Raw genomic sequence first — 20,179 nt, forward strand, 5'->3', positions numbered from 1 at the left:
CTGCCGTCGTGCACTGAAGTCCAAAGTCGTCACATGTTCAAGGACTTAATCAGTGTTTTTAGTTTTGAAAGGAGGTCTTAATTAGTGTTTGCTCTTTTTTTTTTGTTACACGAGGCTCTCAAAAATTTCTACCAATTAGTAATTACTCTCTATTCCAAAACAGATGATATCTTAGGTATTGGCACGATCTTCAACAAACAACTTTGACTATTGTCGGTCAAAAGAACATCTCTGACCAATATTGTTTGGACGTATATGTTTGTACAGTGATGAAAAATATATGATTGAAGTATTATTCATTGCAAATATAATGATATTATTATTTTCACATTATACCATCCAAATAAGTTTTCTCATATCTGTAACCAAAGTGAGAGAAGTTCGACTCCATAGACTAGGAATTCATGTATTTGGAGCCGACGTACTGGAGTATATGCTTGTTGTTCTTAAAGGTATTTCACGGAGGCAAAATATATTTATGTAACTAAAAATCGTGATGATTTGTCTCGCTCGGGTACATACTGTTTGACGTAAACTGTTTTCGTATTCACTCCGTCCAGCAAAAAATGTCTCAAGTTTGTCAAAATTTGAATGTATTTGTACATGACTTAATGTATAGATGCATTCAAATTTAGTCAAAGTCGAGACAATACCGTAAATCTTCGAATATCTTCACTGAAATTTTCGCTGGATCATGTAAAAATAGCACCTTGCTCAGGCTTCCAAAATGCGTTAGCTTCGCCGGCCATTCCCGGGAAAGTTTTAATTTCTGAAGCCTTTTGTCCCCTGAAGCTGCGCTAACTCCTTTGGTTGAATCCCCGCAAAAAAAGAAAAAGAAAAAAAACTCCTTTGGTTGAAACCGTGACTTTTGTCAAATTCAATGGAATCGATGGAGCAGGGGAAACTCCTTTTGTTTAAAGCTATGTGTGCATCTCACATTCCCACGGGCCACGGCCGGCCGGCCGGCCGAACCGGCCGAACAATACCTTTCCCGCCTAACCACTGGCAAACTTAACGCTCGTCCGAATTCGAGGAACAAGCGCCCGCCCGCCTAGGCGCCTAGTGGAGTGCGACCATTTTCGCCACCGTCACGTCGTTGCCACAAAGATTTATAAAAGGCTAAAGCAGCTCGCTCAGGTCAAACTCAAAAGAAGTTTAGCTCGATTCGAAAGGTCACCACCATGCTTGCGGCCGGTAATATTCTCGATTTTGCAATAAATAAATGAATATATATCGTTGTTTGGCTCTTAGAGACCTTATCTAGCCAGTTTTTTAAAAGGTAACCTAGACCTGTTTTTGCAATTGGCTCGATAGCTCTAGGCTTCGGCATCAAGTCTCCATTATACTCCCTCCATTTTACAAAGGTTGGCGTATTTTGTTTTGTTAAGACAAAACTTTGACCAATGAAAACTCTATTTATATGTGTTTTTTCATGCATGAAATTTATATCGCTGGATTCGTCTTTAAAAGTTCTTACTAATGATCATGATTTCATATCATATAACTTACGTACTCTCTCCGTCCAACAAAGAATGTCTTAACTTTGACCAAATTTGAATGCATCTATACACTAAGTCATGTCTAGATACAGCCAAATTTTGACAAACTTAATACATCTTTTGTTGGACGGAGGGAGTATTAATAAAGTAATTCTTGGTCAAAAGCTTGTCTTAACGAAACGAAATACGCCAACCTTTGTGAAATGGAGGGAGTATACCTTAGGCGGCGCTCCGATTACAACATATAATGCCAATGGTAAGGAATGCAAAATATAGGAGTAGTTTCTAAAAAAAGGAGTAGATAAAAATCATAGAAATAAGATAGGAAACCAGATGGAAAATAGAGGATTGCAAACAGAGGAATCAAAATTAGGACTGTCTGACCGTTTAAATTTCTTATTTTTGCTTTGAAACAGGCAAAAAGGAAATTTACTCTACTTTTCCTACGATCAATTCTTATGAACCAAATGCATGAATAGTATATTAGTATTGTCAAAGGAAAAAAAAATCTGATATTTTCCCTCCATTTTCCGTGAAATGAGCAACTCTAACAAATCTTGTATACCAGAGAACTGAACTACGTGAATTCGGTTGAGCTGTACTACGCGAGTTCGCTTGAAGAACTCTGAAGTTCAGTACCGTTTGCGTCGGGTAGAACAGATACTGAAAACCTAAACTGCAAATTTAAAAATTTAACAGAGAACGTTTCGCGCGTCAAATCTCTTAACAAAACACACGAGTTCATACAAAGAAACTTCATAAGTTAATGCCGTGGCCTACTCGTTGACGCAATATACTTGCATCAAACTCTCCCGGTCCCACTTCGCCTTCTTATCCTTGTCCTCCTCTAACATGCGGATGGCGGTGGAGAAGTCGACAGCGTACTCGGCGCCGCGGCGTTCGTCCTCTTCCTCCGCGGTCTTGATGGATTCGGCGAGCGCCTTGTTGTAGATAGCGTCCTCGTCCTCCTCGACGGCCAACGGAGTGGGCGAGATGCCATGGAGGCAGCGGCAGAACTAGAGAGGGAGCTCTCCGCCACGTCCTTCCGGCACCGGAAGATGGATCGGGAGCTCGCCGCCTGGCGGATTTAGGCTGCGACTTTCGCTTGCCGGGCTAGGTTTGTGGTACATGGCGGTGGAGGGCTTCGGATTGTGGTCGCTGGAGAAGGAGAGCACTACGGAGGGGAGAAAAAGGGGTTTCTGTGCGGAGAGGGGCCGGCGGCGCGGTTCCGATTTGGTACCGTACAGTCCCCTCTCAGCCATAGATATATGTTGTTCGGAGGCCCGGTACCCCGAACTCATTTTTTTTGGTATCTGTGATGGACGGAAATTTGACCCAAATCCGAAAAATGAGTTCGGTTCGCTGGTATACATGCTAGAGATGCTCGCCTTTAGTATAGTGCAGTATAGTGCGGCAGGATCGTAACTGATCCTAATTAGTACCTCCGATCCATATTAATTGTCTTAAATGTGTCAAATATGAATATATCTACGTTAAAAAACGTCTAGATACATGTAAGGATAATTAATATGGATTGAAGGTAGTACTTTATGCTAGAAATTTCTGCTAGAGATGCCATATTGAGCTATATTCACCGACCAGATCACTCGATAAATTCATAACTCAAGGGCATGGACGGCTCATTGCCTGGATGGGGGTCATGGACCCCTAAAAATGCAAAACAAAGTAAAAAATTTACTCCGTAGGAGTTACACTTAACCCAGGTGCACTGGAAGGTTAGCGGCAGCCATATGATAAGGAGTACTCCGTAGCATATTCCGAACAGCTTTAGCGTATGTGCTCTTCTAATATTCGAAACAGAGGTTTCAGAACAAGCAAAACACTTTTTCGTTTCTTAAACAAAGCTGTCCCGTATCTTTAACTATGATCTGCCTTCGGAGTTCGGACGGAAGACACTATTTCTTGAGTGTCTATTGCTCAACCGGTTTATCTATCTATACCAACACATTAAATTGTAATTGGTGGTGATAGTACAGGCGCCCTCGCCGTACGTCACTTCATCAAATTACAGATATGCCACTGCGCACGATCAAAAATCAGACCTTGACCGACATCGATCCTGCAAGCCTCTTGACACCCTTTCCCGACTTGCCCCAACCACCCCCCCCCCCCCAACTGCCACATCTCCCTCCCTCTTCCTCCGCCCCACCACCTCCTCATCGTCTTCGCCGCTGCCTCATCTCCCACATTGGCCACCAGACTGAGCTCTCGCCATATCGCCCCTCGCCGGCCTGTTCTGGCGCCACCTCCTCCCGCTGACCGGTGCCTCTCCTCCGGCACACCGCACTCATGCCACTCGCCGCCTGCTGTCGTCCATTCTCTGTTTCCTTCAACGAGCTCGTTTAGTTCTGTTCTTTTCTCTAGATCGGAGCTAATTGCACATTTCACTCATCTTTGGCAGGGTTATTGCGGAGAACACCTACTCGATGACTTTTTTTGCGAAACACCTACTCGACGTCTAATCCGTTGCGCAAAGGTCCTAATCCACGTTTGGCCTCGTTAACTAGCTTTCTGACCGGTGGGGCCCATTAGTCAGAGACAAGCATTTGCTCACCATGCAGCACGTCCATTGCTTTTGTAGCGCCGCCGCTCGCACCTGCTGTTGCTCGCCTGCGGGTCGAGGAAGTGGCTTCGAGGGTCGCGGAGTCAAGCGGAGGAGGTCGCAGGCGCAGAGGTGGGCCATGGGGCGCCGGTCGGCGGCGGTGCCATCCCGACCCGCTGTTACACCTTGGGCTTCGAGGCGGCCGTGGGTGAGGCGGCGGCGGCGGTCAGAATCAGTGGGGCGCACGGCGATGCAGCACTCCGGTGATGGGAGGGGTGGCGGGGACGGTGCCTGCGAGCTCCATGGCAGCGGCCGGAATCGGGGCAGGCTGCCTTTGACTTGGGGGTGGGGACCGACGCAACTGCAGCTTGGCCAGAGGGAACGCCGAATCACCGGCGGGGACAACCAGGGGGCCGGCGGAGTCCTCCGGTGCGGTGGGCATGTGGACGACGGCCTCCATCACGGTGGCGGCGGCCGGAATTTCGGCGGCGGGCGGCGGGAGCAGTGGGTTGACCAAAGAAAAATGGTGAAAGTACCATCATGTCTCTGACGATTGGGTCCCAGTGGTCAGAAAGCTAGTAAACGAGGCCAAACGAGGATTAAGACCTTTGCGCAACGGATTAGACGTCGAGTGGGTGTTTCCCACAAAAAAGTCATCGAGTAGGTGTTCTCCGCAACAACCCTTCCAAAGATGAGTGGAATGTGCTATTTCCTCCTCTAGATCGGAAAAAAGCAGTCCCACCTACGCACACGCGATGCGCCTCCTCCACCCTCCTGGATCAGATCGCATCCATCTCCAAACCAACCTCCCCTCCACGATTCAAAAACGCATCCATCACCATTCACCAAACCAACCTCTTCAATCTAGCTCCTCGATACCAAAATGGTAAAGGGCTAGAGGGGTCTTGCTGGGCATTAATGGCAGCGGTTTTCAAAGGAAAATCAAGAGGATGATAAACGAAAAATTTATGGGTGGAATCGGTTCGTCAATCAGTGGGGATTAGTTTCCCACTTTATTTCAAAGAGAAACGACCGATTTGGTGGGATTCAAACATGTGGTGCCATGTTTGCAGCTGTGTCAGAGTGCCTTCTCTGTTCGTGGTCGTACGCCAAGAGGAAGACGAAGAGAAGCCTCGCGTTGGGTTGCGCTGCCCTCGGCCAGGAGATGGGCCATGCATGGAGTGTCAGAGTGTCGCACCAGTGGCACCGGGGGTACCACCGTTGCGCGACGCGTGGGTCGCACCACTGGGTTCCCGGGAGGACCTCATCCCGGGCAGCAGCTAATAGGCTGCCCGGCAAGCCGCCGGCCCGGAAGGGCTAGCCTGGCTTCGGGGAATATTCCCGCCTGGCCGCCTCCTGGGAAGTCACTTGCCGGGAGGAGGGGTTCCCGGGCGCAGGCTCCCGTCGTGAGGGCGGGGCCGAGCAAGCAGAGCATAGTAAGGAGTACTTAGCCAAAGGGAGAGAGTACCCGGGAACTCAGCCGGCAACCTGTAAACACTTGGTTTTGCGATAATACAAGCTCAGACAAGCAGGACATAGAGTTTTACACCTCCGGGTGGCCCGAACCTGGGTAAAAACATGCGTACATGTGTTCCTAACTTGCATGCATTCTGGGTGCACCTCTTTGCAGGTCACGTACGCCATCGGCCACGCCGGCGATCGCCGGAGCGATCCCTGACGCCCCCGCCGAACCTAAAAGGGGGTGTGCCAGCACGCCCCCGGTGTCGGAGCCCCGTGCAACGACATCTGGCGCGCCAGGTAGGGGGTGCGAGAGGAGAGCTCGCCGGTGACCGCCGGTGGTAGTGTCTGCATCGACGTCGGCCTCGTCTTCTCCACCGACAGAGCTGGCCACCATGCCCCCCAAGCGGGCTGGTGACCTTCGGATCGACCCGCGTGAGGCGGTCGCACGACGCGCGACCCGCGTCCCTGAGTCCTCACGAGTGCAGCAGTCACGGCTGCCTCTCCCGCCTCCTCGGCCGTCAGCCGACAACCGGGTGAGGGGGCCGGCGGCCCCCAGCGCTGGGGCCAGAATAATTAAATGACACTTTTGCAGAAAAGCCCCTGTAATTTCAAATGATCATATCTTTTAATCTGTTTGGCCAAATTTAATGATCCACACCTTTTTGGAATCCTTAAGAAATGTAGAATCTTTTGGCACTGACCATTTTCAAATTTGAATTTTTGAATCACATTCAAATTACAGAATAGATTTTAATATCATTTAAATCATAACTAATTATTTAGAAGTCCTTTTTAAATGAAACCAGTGCCCAAAAATTTGTTTTATTATCCTCTGTCCATTGGGACAGAGAAATAAATATTTTTAATTAATTTGTTTGGCTGATGCCAATGAAACCTCATTTTAGGGTTTAAACCCCAACCTTTGCTATTTGTTTAAAACTCAAATTAGATGTGCCTGATTATCAATGCTTTGGACTAGTAGATCACCCAAATAAAATCAAGCCACTCATGACACATGTTTTGCATCGCATCATAGCATACATTCTTTTGTCATGTTTGAATTGTGTGTTTATGTGTCGGAGCCCCATGCAACGACACAGTGATATGGAGTGGGCAGTTACCAGAGGATAGTCTCATGGCTGATAAACACATTGTACTCGTTCTAGACATATGTGTTCATGAAACGTCAAACTTTAAAATCGGTATCTTAATACATTTCTCATTTTTCCGTAGAAACACACGGGTCTTTTGCTAGTAAGTTTTTATTTCTCTGTGGTCAATTATAGTCATCGGATCTTATCTTCTTACAGGAACCTTAATATTGAATCACCCAATTATTAAAATCGACTTAAAAATAATTAATTTGTACTCGTCTTAAAAATATCAGAACCATTTCTTTCTACATATTGGTCCCACCTGTCAGGTGACACGTCGGGCAAACCTGACCCCGACCCAATAGCCCGTTAAACCTGCGTAACTCATCATTTCGGTGATAGACAATATGTATATATAGGCAAAAGAATCAATACGACTGACCACCACAGTGTACGACAAGGGTTGGACGGCGTAAATGTTATCAAAATCTTGAAATTTGTCCCACAACACCATCACAATAGTATAAGATGATCCAACGGTACGATCGGAAAAACATGATTGGATGTGTCGGAGGCAAAAAAAAACAAGGAATTTCAATTCGTTAGTGGACATATATTGCTCTGAGCTATTGTTTTTTTTTAGCGCGGCCACTTACGGTCATATTTTTTTCAATGGCACCGGTTGATCCTCAGATACTATTGTGATGGTGATGTGGTATAAATTTCAAGATTTTTGGAAACTATTCCACCGTCCAACCCTTATCCTACACTGGGGTGGTCAGTTGTACTAAAACCACCATAATTAGCGTAAGTATGTGCGTCTACAATATAATTACTGTTGTTGTAGTAAAATAAAACCCTTATATGGGCCGGGCCATAAATCCTATGAGGCGACGACTAAGTCAACTTTTCTCAGCACGAGTCAACGCGCCAACGTGGCGTGGTCAATCCTACGTGGCAAGAGAAGACAAGTTAATAAGTCAAACCTCTCATGCCATGCTCAAAGGGAGAATTGAGCTTGAGTAGGGGCAAGAAAGGTGTGACGAGGGGACCCTTAGTCCATGGTGGACCATGGACCAAGCCCCACTTTTCCCACTTGGTGCACACAAAATCTATAGACCAAGAAGCTACTTTTACCATTTTGTCCCACTTTTCTCTCTCCCTTAAGGGTAGCCATGGTCTTTTGTCATGGACCCCTAGGCTATAAATACCTCCCCATGGGGGCATGTACCATTCACTCTCAACTTGAATAAAATCAAGGGGAGAGGGCTAGAGAGCCTCTTTGAGAGGAGTTCTAGTTTAGAGATCTCGGGAAGCCTCGTTCGGCCCGAGCCCGAAGGAGAGGGAATCGGGTTAGAGTCCTAAGGGTATCTCGGCCTCGCTACTTGGGAAGCCTCGTTCGGCCCAAGTACGAGGCGGCCCCTTTCGACTTCTCGCTAAGTGATTCGGGGAGCCTCGATCGAACCGAAACACCTTGGCTAACGATTTCCTCGAAGCCTCTCCTAACATATGACTAACCTATCCAAAAAATATCAACGTGTCAACTTGTCCAAGTGTACGGCGACCTTCGCTATAAGGCTGACGTACACGACCTACTTTTAGGCACTTGTGCCATCAAGTTTTGGCACCCCTTACTCTAATTGTTGTCGAGAACAACAACAGTGGCGCCGAACGTGGGGAACCCTCGCCGCAATTGAAGATTTAATGGCCCCGACGAAGCCTACTTCATCGGGTCCCCAACTTGCCGCGAAGTCTACACGGTTGCAAACAAAGAAAGCAAGTGCCTCGGGGGCTCCCGAGGAAGAAGGAATCCTCACCAATCCGAACGTCGCTGCAAGTATGGCCGCTACGACGGAAGTGGTGGTCGCCTCTTCGCTCCTGGCCGTCCCAGAAGGAACCGCGGTGCTCGAAACCGTCGTAGGCGGTGTCGGGGGGATGACCCCGGGTAGGGTCATGACGACACAACTCTAGCCGAGATAACGGAGGCAAAGCCAGCATAGTAACTTATGCCGGCATCATAAAGTTAAACTAACGATAAGCCGGCATAGTTTTCTTATCTTGTAAGTTTGCAGGATAAGGACGAACCCCTCGACCTCGGCGGTGCCGAGATCCTTCAACGGTCTTATCCTGACCACGCGGTGCAAAGTAAAGCAGCCACATCATCGTCTCAGAAAAGCAGTCAATGCCTGCGTACCGGTGCCAGGTGACCACGCTAAAGAGGCACCGAAAGGGAATCTACGACGGAAGCCGGCAGAGGATAGCTGTACCCGTTGCAGGCTGGCAGGAAAAAGTAAATTTGTCTTGTCGCCTGCGATATTGCCTGGAGGGAACCGAGCCGCGTGCCCGGCGGGGCCAAAGGAAGGTGACGTTGGACTCGGCCCGCATGTCAGTGTGACATTCCTGGCCCATAAATAGAGCACTACACCTCCCTAGAGAGGAGATTGAGCACTTAGACATTTTAGGGTTTCCCCTTCTCCTTCTTCTTCGTCAAGAATACAGCTCAAGGAGCACCATTGTAGAGCTTTCCTATCTCGGCTAATACAACAAAGCAGAAGTAGGAGTCTTACCTCGGCAAGAGGGCTTCGATTCTGGGTAAATCTGTGTGCTCTTGTGTGAACCGTGCGTGTTCTTCTTCACGTCCTCCCTCCTTCGGATCCTCCTTCGTCCATCGGCCCCAAGTTAAACCATCATATGGCATCTGCCGTGACACCACCACGACAATTGGCGCCCACCGTGGGGCCAGCAGCGGCGCTGGCTGGAGTTTTCATCCGGACCGGAAGCTTCCTCGTCACCGGAGAACGCGTGGTCTCCGGTTTGGTCCAGAGATTCGGTTCTCTGGCTTCATCGACAACAACGCGGGCTACTTCAACAACGCTCCGCTTCCCTGTGCAGGCCGCTTCATCAACTTCGGCATGCACGAGGTCTATGTTGCTACTGACAGCCCTTACAGGTACCCAGAGCAAGTGGTGATGGCTAAAGACCCTCCTGCCCTCCGCACGGCTCGCGGCCGGCATGTCGACTGCCCGCTGACCGTGTAGAGGTCATGGTGACGGCTCATGGCGCTGACGCTAGAAGGGACGCTGCGGGAAGTGGCGCAGTCCCAACCAAATCTGGCAGAACGGCGAAGCTGCCCCTGGAGAAGCCGGAGAATATCGCTGCTCAAGCAGGCACGTCGGCCCTGCCGCCGAAGCCGACCCAGCTCCAGGCTTCCATCGAGCGGTTAACTATGGCGGTAGCATCAAACGCTAACCCAGCCCAGCTGCAGGCGGAGTTAGAGTTGGAAAGACAGAAGCTGCTAAAGGAGGCAGTCGACGTCGGCAGCGCTCGACAACAGCTCGAAATCTCGCTTCGTGAGTATAACAGAGCTCATGGTCTTAGTTCTACTTCGTTTACTAACCCTAGCAGAGTCAGGGAGGTGCGCAACCGTGGCAAGAACTTGAATGCCGAGATGGCAAGAGATGGCAGGGGTGTGCCAGCTGTGTCGGCAAGTTTTGCCTCGGCACTTAAGCTGAAGTACAATACCCCAACCAAAAATCTCAGGGCTGCCGAGGCTGCGGCTGAAGAGTTGCCGAATCTTACGGGAGAGGCACTTCGGCAGCAGCAGCTGGGCGTAAAAGAGCTGCTACAAACAGCAAATGAGCAGAATGAGGCATACATGAGAGTGCACGGTAAACCCGATGCATCGCAGGTCATTCATTCGGCCGCAGACGCTGGTGGCCGAGTTAACAAACAAGCGTCCTCACCTGGTGGCAAACGGGACAAAAGCGTTAACTCTGGCCGGGATAAGCAGTTGGAACGCTATGGCCCGGCGCTGGCCGATAAACAAATAGTCAGAAGGGTTGGTGACAGCTAAAGTGGTCTGCGTCCCGGCGGCAACCGCTGAGATCAGCAGGAGCGTTACTCATATGATCGTGGGCACCGACCTCAGGATCCGGCACCCAAGACTGCTGCGGGACAGCACGGTGTCGGGCGCAACCCCATGTATCGAGGTGAAGATCGCCGTTATGACCGTTACGATGACGGATACTCGCCATGTCTGACGAGGGTTATATCAGGCGAGAGCGCGACAATCTCGATCCGCTCGGAGGCCGAATTGGGAACATGCAGGTTTCGCCCCTGGATGCTCAACACCGGCTTGATAGAATTTATCTATCCGAACTTCTGGAGGAGCAAGGCCCTCTGGGACCGCGTTGTTTCTCGTATCGGATCATGAGGGAAAGACCAACCCCGGGTTTCCAGCTGCCCAGGGGCACAAGAACGTATGACGACATCACTAAGCCGGAAGATTGGCTGGAAGACTATGTCATGGCAGTAAGCGTGGCAGGTGCAATCGCAGATGGGCAGTGCATTACGTACCCCAGATGCTTGTAGGACTGGCAAGGATATGGCTAAACAACTTGCCGGAGAGCAGCATCAACTGCTGGATTGATTTTGAGGAAGCCTTTGTCAGCAACTTTACCAGCACTTACAAGAGGCCGAACCGCCCTCAACAGTTGTCCATGTGTAAGCAAAGAGACAACGAAATCGACCGGGATTACCTGACAAGATGGAACAATCTCCGCAACTCCTGTGAGGGGATAGTGGAATCGCAAGCCATAGCGTGGTTCGCCCAAGGATGTCGGCACGACAGCATGCTATGGCAGAGACTGCAAAGAGAGATCCCGACCACTCTATCTGAAATGATCAGGATCGCCGACACGTATGCACTTGGCGATCCGACTCAGCCATCGCTGATGCCGGCGGAACCACTAAGGGAGCAGCCGACATACAATCCTGCAGGGATTTTCTGGAGGAATGATCATCAAGATCACCGCAACAAAAGAAGGGATGACAGGAAAGATTACCGATACGGGCCAGCCCATGTCGCTGCAGTTCAGGCCTACATGATGCCGGTTCCAACCAGCGTCAAAAAACAGGAAATCAGCAATGGGTCAACAAGGGGGAGCAAAAGAACCCCTGGCAGGATAAGCCGAAGTATACTTTTGAGGTGATGTTGGATCAGCCGTGTCGTTTTCACATGACTAACCCCAACAAGCCGGCAAACCACACAACGCGGCAATGCAGCTGGATGCAACGAGCCGAGAACGGCGAGGCAAGCCCTCGACACTCACCGACGTAGTGGCAAGGATCGGCGAGCTGCCTACGGTTGCCGCCCCCGCAGGGGATACGGAACTTGGCATGCCTCGTTCGATGGGCTTCGCGCTACCTTCCGTAAAACCGGTAGTGACCCTGCCCTCGGAACCTACAAGAGGAAATAATGTGGCGTCAGGAGGATCCGCGCTAGAAAACCAAGGAGTCCTGGCCTACGACCCCTCCAACCCGGGACTGCCTTCGCTGGCGCTCGCCGCGACCACCAATGGAGCTCCTTGGTATCATCCTTATTGGGGGCTTCCGCTGCAAGGCGCTCTCCAAGTCACGCATGCTCAGCACCAACCTCGCTTTATGAGCGCCCCGCAAGCGCCCCTTGCTCCCCCCGTTGGGGTCGAGCAAGGTGGCAACAAGCTACCGCCTCAAGCTGCGCCTCGTGGGGAACGAGACCCCAACGTGCATGGGAACGAGCAAGTGGCGGAGTCCGGAGCTCGTGCCGGCGGCGAAAGGAATTCCCGTCGACGCACCGACCCCCCAAGGAAACGCCGAGATCATTCTCCCAGCGACCCTTCTAGCGACGAAAGCGACTCCAACGGAGGAGGACCTCATCGCCGAAGGAACCGTAAAGACCGACTGACTTGTAACCCACTCACGTGGGAAATCCAAGACGCACCTTTTCCGCCAAGGTTCAAGCCGCCTACAATACGGCCGTACGACGAGGAGTCAAATCCCCTTCAATTCTATCTGCTCGCGCTCACCGGGATGGCGCAAACTTGGTTTTATAACCTGACGGAAGAACTCCGTGCACTCGTGGGAGCGCCTCCAAGAGGTCTTCATCGCCAACTTTCAAGGAAACTTCAAAGAACCCGTGCAGGCTCACGAGCTATACGCCGTGAAACAAAAGCCGGGGGAATCCCTCCGAAGCTTCTTCCATCGCTTCACGAAGGTACGAAACCAAATCACCAACCCACCGTCGACCACCGTGATCAAAGCATGCATGCAAGGCCTTCTCCAAGAGAAGTGAACCGGGCCCTGAGTCGCAATCCCCCAAGGACGACCGAGGAGCTTTATCAAATCTTGCAAGAATACGCCCAGGGTGAAGACGGGGACATTGCCAAAAAGGACGCGCGGCGCACCGCTCCCGAAGGAACTCCCTTGTCCGACAAACCCCCTGCGCCTGCTTCATCTTCCAAGAAGAAGAGGAGGTGGGGAAAAAAGGCCCCCAACGACCAAGCCCGAAAAATCTTCGCCGTCGAAGGACAAGTATCGTCCCAAAAGACTTGGCAACCCAAGAAGCCACCTCGTCCCGCCGAGGGAAGAACTGGAAGATGCCTCATCCATAACTCGGCAAGCCACAGCACCAAAGAGTGAAACACTCTCATCGCCGCTCGCGAAGAGTTCCAGGCACGAATGCAGACCCGGCGCAAGGATGAGAAAACAGCCGAGGCTCCACGCCCCGAAAACGTCCTCGTTGCTGACCTAGTACCTAAGGAGGATAACCTCCCGTTTCAGGAACCCGGGCATCACGTCGGAGTGATACTTGGCGGCTCCGCCACAGGCTGGGGATCGAAGCGGCAACGCATGGAGTATGCTCGTGAAGTCAACGTCCTGGGAACCTTCACCCGACACCACCACCAAAGTAGGCGAGCGTCCCGGTCGCCTTCACCGAAGAAGACGCCAAGGGGATACGCTTCCCACACGACGACGCCCTCTTCGTGGCAGCGATCGTCGCCAATTGTGAGCCCAAGAAGATTCTTGTGGATGGCGGAAGCTCCACCAACATCCTATATCTGAGCACGTTGAAGAAGCTGATGGAACCACAAGGGGATACAAGAACGGCTCGTTGTAGCCATCCCTTTATCCTCTCACCGGCTTCGTGCCAGGGAAGTCCATTCGGCCGCTTGGACAAATTGAGTTCCTCACGACCTTCAGAGACGCCACGAATCATCGAACCGAGCTCGTGCGCTTTGACGTGGTGGATATGGAGGCCTCCTTCAACACCATCCTCGGGAGGACGACGCTAAACCGTCTCTGCGTCGCCATCCACCACAACTTATTGTGTATGAAGATCCCAGGCCCAAAAGGCATGATAGCGGTCCGCGGCGAGCAATCTTCCTATCGGAAGATACTCTACCGCCATGAGACCAAGTGCACCGAAAAGGAAGAATCATCCAAGAGTATCAACATGCTTTCGAATGCAGGAGCATCCGAAACCGATCACCCAGAGCGCTACATCCCTAAGGCCCTCCCCGAAGGAGAACTCAAGGAGGTACGCGTCTCCCAAGAAGACACCACGTGCACTGTGAAGATCGGAGCCGACCTCCCGAGTAAACTCGAGGAAGAACTCGTCAACCTACTTCGAAAGAATTCCGATCTCTTCGCTTGGTCACCTTCCGACATGGGAGGAGTCCCGCGTGACTTCATGGAGCATCGCCTCGCCGTGAGGCCCGAAAAAGCTCCCGTAAAGCAAAAGCTTCGGAAACTCTCCACCGAGCGAAGCGAGGTCATCAAGCAAGAAATCGCCAAACTCTCCGACGCCGGGCTAATCCGAGAAGTTTGACACCCTGAATGATTAGCCAATCCACTTTTGATGAAGAAAGCCAACGGCAAGTGGCAAATGTGTGTCGACTTTACCGACCTGAACAAGGCGTGCCCCAAGGACGACTACCCGCTCCCTCGGATCGACCAACTACTCGACTCCACGGCGGGATGCGAAAGGTTGAGTTTCTTGGACGCCTATTCAGGATATCCCCAAGTCCACATGGCCAAGGAAGACGAGGAAAAAACCAGCTTCATCACTCACATCGGCACCTTCTTCTATCGCAGAATGCCCTTTGGTTTGAGGAACGCCGGCACAACTTTCCAACGCCTTGTCAGCCTCATCCCCAAGGACCAATTGGGGAGGAACGCCGAAGTATACGTTGATGACGCCGTCATCAAAAGTAAAATTGCGAAGACCCATCCCAAGGACCTGCAAGAAACCTTCGACAATATCCGCAAGTACGGCGTGAAGCTCAATCCAGAGAAGTGCGTATTTGGAGTTCGAGGAGGAAAACTCTTAGGCTTCCTTTGTCTCCCAACGGGGGATCGAGGCCAACCTGGAAAAAATCCGGGCCATCCTAGAGATGGAACCTCATCGCTCCGTCAAAGATGTGCAATGTCTAGCGGCAACAATGGCGGCCCTAGGACGATTCGTCGCCTGGTCAACCGAAAAGGGTCTTCCTTTCTTCAAAGCCTTGAGGAGCCTCGACAACTTTGAGTGGACCGACGAAGCTCAAAGGGCCTTCGAAGAGCTCAAGACCTATTTGTTGACCCCTCACTTCTCACGAGCCCAAAGTAGGGAGAGCCTTTGCTCCTGTACCTTGCCGCGACCCCGGTCGCCGTAAGTGCAGCACTCGTGAAGGAAGAAGATGGGTCACAACGCCCGGTATACTACGTGAGCGAAGCTTTGGGAGGAGCAAAGGGTCGATACACCCAGATCGAGAAAATCGCATACGCCCTCCTCATGGCCTCTCGAAAGCTCCGTCATTACTTCATGGGCCACACCATCATGGTGCCAACTACCTTCCCACTCAAAGAAGTCTTCGGCAACAAGGAGGCCACCGGAAGATTCGCCAAATGGGCAACGGAATTGGCTCATTTCTCGTTGGAACTCACGGCGAGAACGGCCGTAAAATCCCAAGTCCTGTCTGACTTCGTGGCCGAGTGGCATGCTTCACTAGTCCCGCCTAAAGAAATCACATCCAAGACCGAGCTCCCCGAACCACATTGGATAATGAGGTTCGAGGGCTCTAAGCACCTCGACGGTGCAGGGACTGGAGTTATACTCATCAGCCCCGAAGGAAAGATCTTGGAGTACGCCGCCCATCTTGACTTCAGTGCCACCAACAATATGGCAGAATATGAGGCGCTACTTCTCGAACTTCAATTAGCCAAGGCCATGGGAGTCCGACACCTTCTCATCCAAGGAGACTCCCAACAGGTGATAAACCAAATGGACAAGTCATATCAATGCCTTAATGAAAGGATAAAGAAATACATCGAAGAAGTTCGCAAGATCGACCGGTATTTCCTGGGCATGGAGGCGCGACGCATTCCACGAGAAGAAAATCACCTGGCCAACTGGTTACCCGAACGGCCGGTTCTAAGGAACCACTGCCACCCGGTGCATTCTTCGAAGTAATTCGCGCCCCATCCATAAAGGAAGAATCCGACGCCCTTGACGAGGCTTCAAATACCAGCATGGTCATCGACACTCCACCCTCTTGGATGAAACCAATTATCCGCGCCTTGAAAGACAAGGTGGACGAAGAAGTGGAAGGCCCAAGCGCCAAAACCCTGCTAGCAAAAGCCAAGATGTACGTCCTCCTCGACGGCATTCTATACAAGAAAGGAGCGGGTGCATTGCTTAAATGCATAACTCTTGACCGAGGAGCCCAGCTCCTCCTGGAAATCCATTCAGGAATATGCGGCCACCATCTTGCGCCAAGAGCCACCGCGGCAAAAGCTTTACATCAGAGATTCTATTGGCCCAGCATGGTGCAAGACGCAATCACCATATTGTGGAAATGCGAAGCTTGTCAGAAAATGGCTAAGTCAATCCATGCGCTCGTGACTTCCCTAAAGAATATCCCAATAACAGGCCATTTGCACGCTGGGGAATGGACCTTCTCGGGCCTTTCCCCGCATGCAACGGGGGTTGCAAGACCTCGTGGTGACGATTAATTACTTCTCCAAATGGATAGAAGCAGCGCCGCTTGGCAAAATCACGTCACAGGCCGTCCAGAATTTTTTCTGGGAAAACATCATATCCCGATACGGCGTCCCACGAGAGCTAACCGTGGACAACGGCAAACAGTTCGACTATGCAGAATTCATCAAATTATGTGAATGCCTTGAGATCAAACTGCACTTCGCATCCGTAGCCTACCCCAAGAGCGACGGCGCATGCGAAAGGGCAAATGGACTAATCCTCCAAGGCCTCCACCGAAGGATAGAGCACACGGTTAGCAAAGCAAGAGGAGCGTGGGGAGATGAGTTCGCTAGCGTGGTTCGAGGCATACACACCTCCGTAAGCCGTTCCACAAGCCGAACACCATTCTCTTTGGTGTATGGCGCCGAAGCAGTTCTTCCCGCCGAGGTTGAGTTCCGCTCACCTCGGGTCGAAAGGCTCCAGGAAGCCACTCCACTTGCCTTCATAAAAAATGAAGAGCATCACAAGACGGCAATCGATCTTGTGAAAGAAGCTCGTGACAAAGCCCTCATGAGGCACACCATTTATGAGCAAAGTGCCGCACGCTTCTACAACACAAGGGTGCGGGAACGAGCCTTCTCCCAAGGAGATCTCATGCTAAAAAAGAACGTCGACCCAAAACTCCTACGCAAACTCGACCCTAAATGGGAAGGACCGTACCGCATCGCCGCAGTATTGAGAAATGGTGCATACCACCTCGAGAATATGAAGGGGCAAAACCTTGTCCATGCCTGGAACGGAGACAAACTCCGGCGCTTCTACGCCTAAGGAGGAACTTCAAGGGCGATCCTTGCCGCTCCCAAAAAGGAGACTATCAGCGCCCAACCGGCCTTTTTTTCCCTACGAAACTTCGAGAGATCGTAAGCGCTAACGAGGCCACGTCTACATAAGGCTTGTAAGTGCCCATCGGGACCTACCTTAAGACAAGAAAGTAAGGATCAATAAAAGCAAGTCCTTGAGGAAAAATTAAGAGTGACACGAGACACTCACACGACTCATCGTCGAAAAAGAGCCGCTGTCCCCGTGCCGCTCACCGAGGAACGCGAAAAGGCCTCCGTTGGCCCGAGCATCCTCTAAAAATGTCCATGGACATAGGTCACCACTAAGCGACTCGTTCCTTGGTGGATCCTAGCGTGCCTCGAGGCCATCCACCAAGTAGAACTAAGTCCCTCGAGGGCCGGAAGCTCCTTAAAACGCATTTAAGGGGAACCACAAATAAGCAAGTTATGCATGAGTTTACTTACCTCGGAGAACCATGCTACCCGTATGCGAGACGTCGCGCACGGGTTTGCATGATAGTAACCGGGTTAAGGCTCCATAATAATCACGGGAAAGCATAGCTTCCTGAAGTCTGAAGAGGGAAAATTCCGCATGAAATTTCCCGAACGACAGGTCGAAATGTCCAAATCATTACCGGCATATCGATAGCGACCCTCACAAGGGTACTAGGATCCATGGCTTGTAACCATGGCCTAAGGCACCGAAGCCAAGTCGTATCCCAACGGCGACATCATTGATGACACAAAAGTGTAATCATAGCAAACAATTTTGCGAGCTGTATAAACTGGGGAAATATAGGGCTTCACAAGAAGGAAATATAGTACTCCGAGAAACACATGTTGAGCCAAGTTAACATTTCCGATAATGTCGACTATATGGTGAAACATGAGAAATACATGCTGAGCTAAGTTAACATTTCCAATAATGTTGACTACAAAGTAAAGCATGAAACACAACAAAAAAGCTTCTTACAACCTCTACGACCAAAAGCCTAAACATGCTAGCCATGAGGCTAAGTCAAGTGGAGATATGCAACATCGCATAAGTAAGCAGCTGAGGTACATCACCACCTCCGAGGGCGACGAGGCTCACACCTCACCATCACCCTCCTGAACTGCGGGCTCTAGGCAACGCACGAAGCGTCGAGCCCGAGCGCGAAGAGGAGCACCCTGGTCAGCCAGAACCTTCTTCGCCCCGTGAGACATCTCACCCTCAAGCCCTCTCATCCCGGCACCGCCATCCAGGACTGCCGCAACCACCAACAAAACAAGGTCGAGCACCCGTACTCAGGAGGCACTTCTTCACAGTAGGCTCGATGAGCTCCACCTGGGAAGAAAGCACCCTGCTCGCCTCATCCACCGTGCGACACGGAGGAAGGTCCGGCTGGGAAACGCTCCTCAAGCAAATCATCGTCTCCCGAATCTCGGTGGCCTGAGCAAGTAAAAGTGAAACCACCTCAAGACGATGATCTGGAGGAGGGCGAGCACGAGGAGCGAGCATCGGGCCGTCACTCGCTGTAGCCAACTCCACCTTGAGGGAAGCAGCCTCCGCTCGAGCATGCTCCCTATCAAGGTTGGCCACCACCAAGTTCTCCTCAACTCGACGAGTCTTCGCAACCTCGTCCGCCTGACGCTCCTCAGCGAGCCGAGCCCTGGTCTCCATGGCCGCAAGCTCCGCCAAAACGCGGGAAAGCTCGGCCTCCACGGCCTCGCGCCGCACCCTCTCCTAAGCCAACTCGCTCAAGGCAAGGTAGACTTGGACATCTCCACGTCCAAAGCGGCGGAAAGCGCCACCACCTCAGTCTTCAGGGTAGGAAGGGCACCCACGGCCTCGACCAAACCCCTCACCTACAAAGAAGACGGAGTTAGCTCAAAAGCAAAACCGAAGGACCAAGGGAGACATATCGCGGATGCTCACCAGCTCCACTGTCACGAGAGGGTCTCTCACCCCACCCTCGGTCGTCGGAAGCTCTCCGTCCCTCGCCTGAGTCGGGGGCTCGCCCTCGGGAACCTCGGGAGCCGCGGCCCTCGCACCTGAAAACAAACCAAGAAAACCATGTCAGAATCTTCAAAGAAGAGCGACACAGCCAAAGAGAAAAGCACTCACCCGAGGTAAGAGCATCCTCCTCGGGACGCTCGCGAACAACGGAGAACACCGGGACGCCCGCACCACTAGCTCCAGCCGACAACTCCACCACCGAGTCGCTCCGCAGCCGAAGCCCCATCTCGTGAGTGAAAGCCTCAACCTCGTGGCTAGAAGGAGGAAGCACGTGCTCAAGTCCAATCTTTCCTTTCATGTGCAGGTCCAAGGTCACCCTCAAAGGGGACCTCGACTCACCCACGACGGGATCCGCCGTATCCACTGGGGCGTAGTCGTAAGAAGGAGAAGGAGTCGGGGGAGCCTTCCTCTTGCATCCACTCGACGGACGACGTATCTTGGGGACCGGCGCAACAGGCACCGCCAGGCCCAACATCGCCGTCCCCATCTTCACCCTCCCGCAAGTGTCCCACAACTTGGACCCTACCGCCAGCATCGACGGTGTCGCCAAGCGGGCGTAGTGATCGCCCCCTCGAAGGAGGCGCCCAAACTTCAGATCCTGTCGCATTGGCACCATCTTCCCGAAGCACTTGGCGATGATGTTGTGACATCCTCCGCCGCTGATCTTGGTCTCATAGCCACGGTGCTTCGGCTCGCCGTACGGACCTATCAGCTGCGAGGCTCACAGCGCCGCCCTCTCCTCGGAAAATGTCGCTGAAAAGAGACAAGCCAAAGTAAGTACCATCGCAAGGGAAAAGCAACCAAGGCCCGAAAGGAAAAAGGGAGCGGCACTCACGCGTGGTGACGGACTGCGGAGGGCGGAAAAACCGAGGAATCCCAAGCTCAGACCTCGGGCGGCTCCTCATCAAGAAGCGCCCCGCCATCACCATCTTCTCCATGAGGT

General features: G+C 51.7%; 1 protein-coding gene across 1 annotated transcript; it reads right to left on the minus strand.

The window, feature by feature from the left end:
* Positions 1-9,776: 9,776 nt before the first annotated feature.
* Positions 9,777-19,625, minus strand: LOC112270205. Its single transcript, XM_024458078.1, has 4 exons — positions 19,345-19,625; positions 19,156-19,271; positions 18,994-19,085; positions 9,777-9,876 (listed from the first exon to the last, which is right to left on the minus strand). Exons 1-4 carry the CDS (start codon positions 19,532-19,534, stop codon positions 9,777-9,779), a joined length of 498 nt encoding a protein of 165 aa, XP_024313846.1. The 5' UTR covers positions 19,535-19,625.
* Positions 19,626-20,179: the final 554 nt, after the last annotated feature.

The sequence above is a fragment of the Brachypodium distachyon genome, chromosome 1 (assembly GCF_000005505.3).
Source record: "Brachypodium distachyon strain Bd21 chromosome 1, Brachypodium_distachyon_v3.0, whole genome shotgun sequence".
Taxonomy (NCBI): Eukaryota; Viridiplantae; Streptophyta; class Magnoliopsida; order Poales; family Poaceae; genus Brachypodium; species Brachypodium distachyon.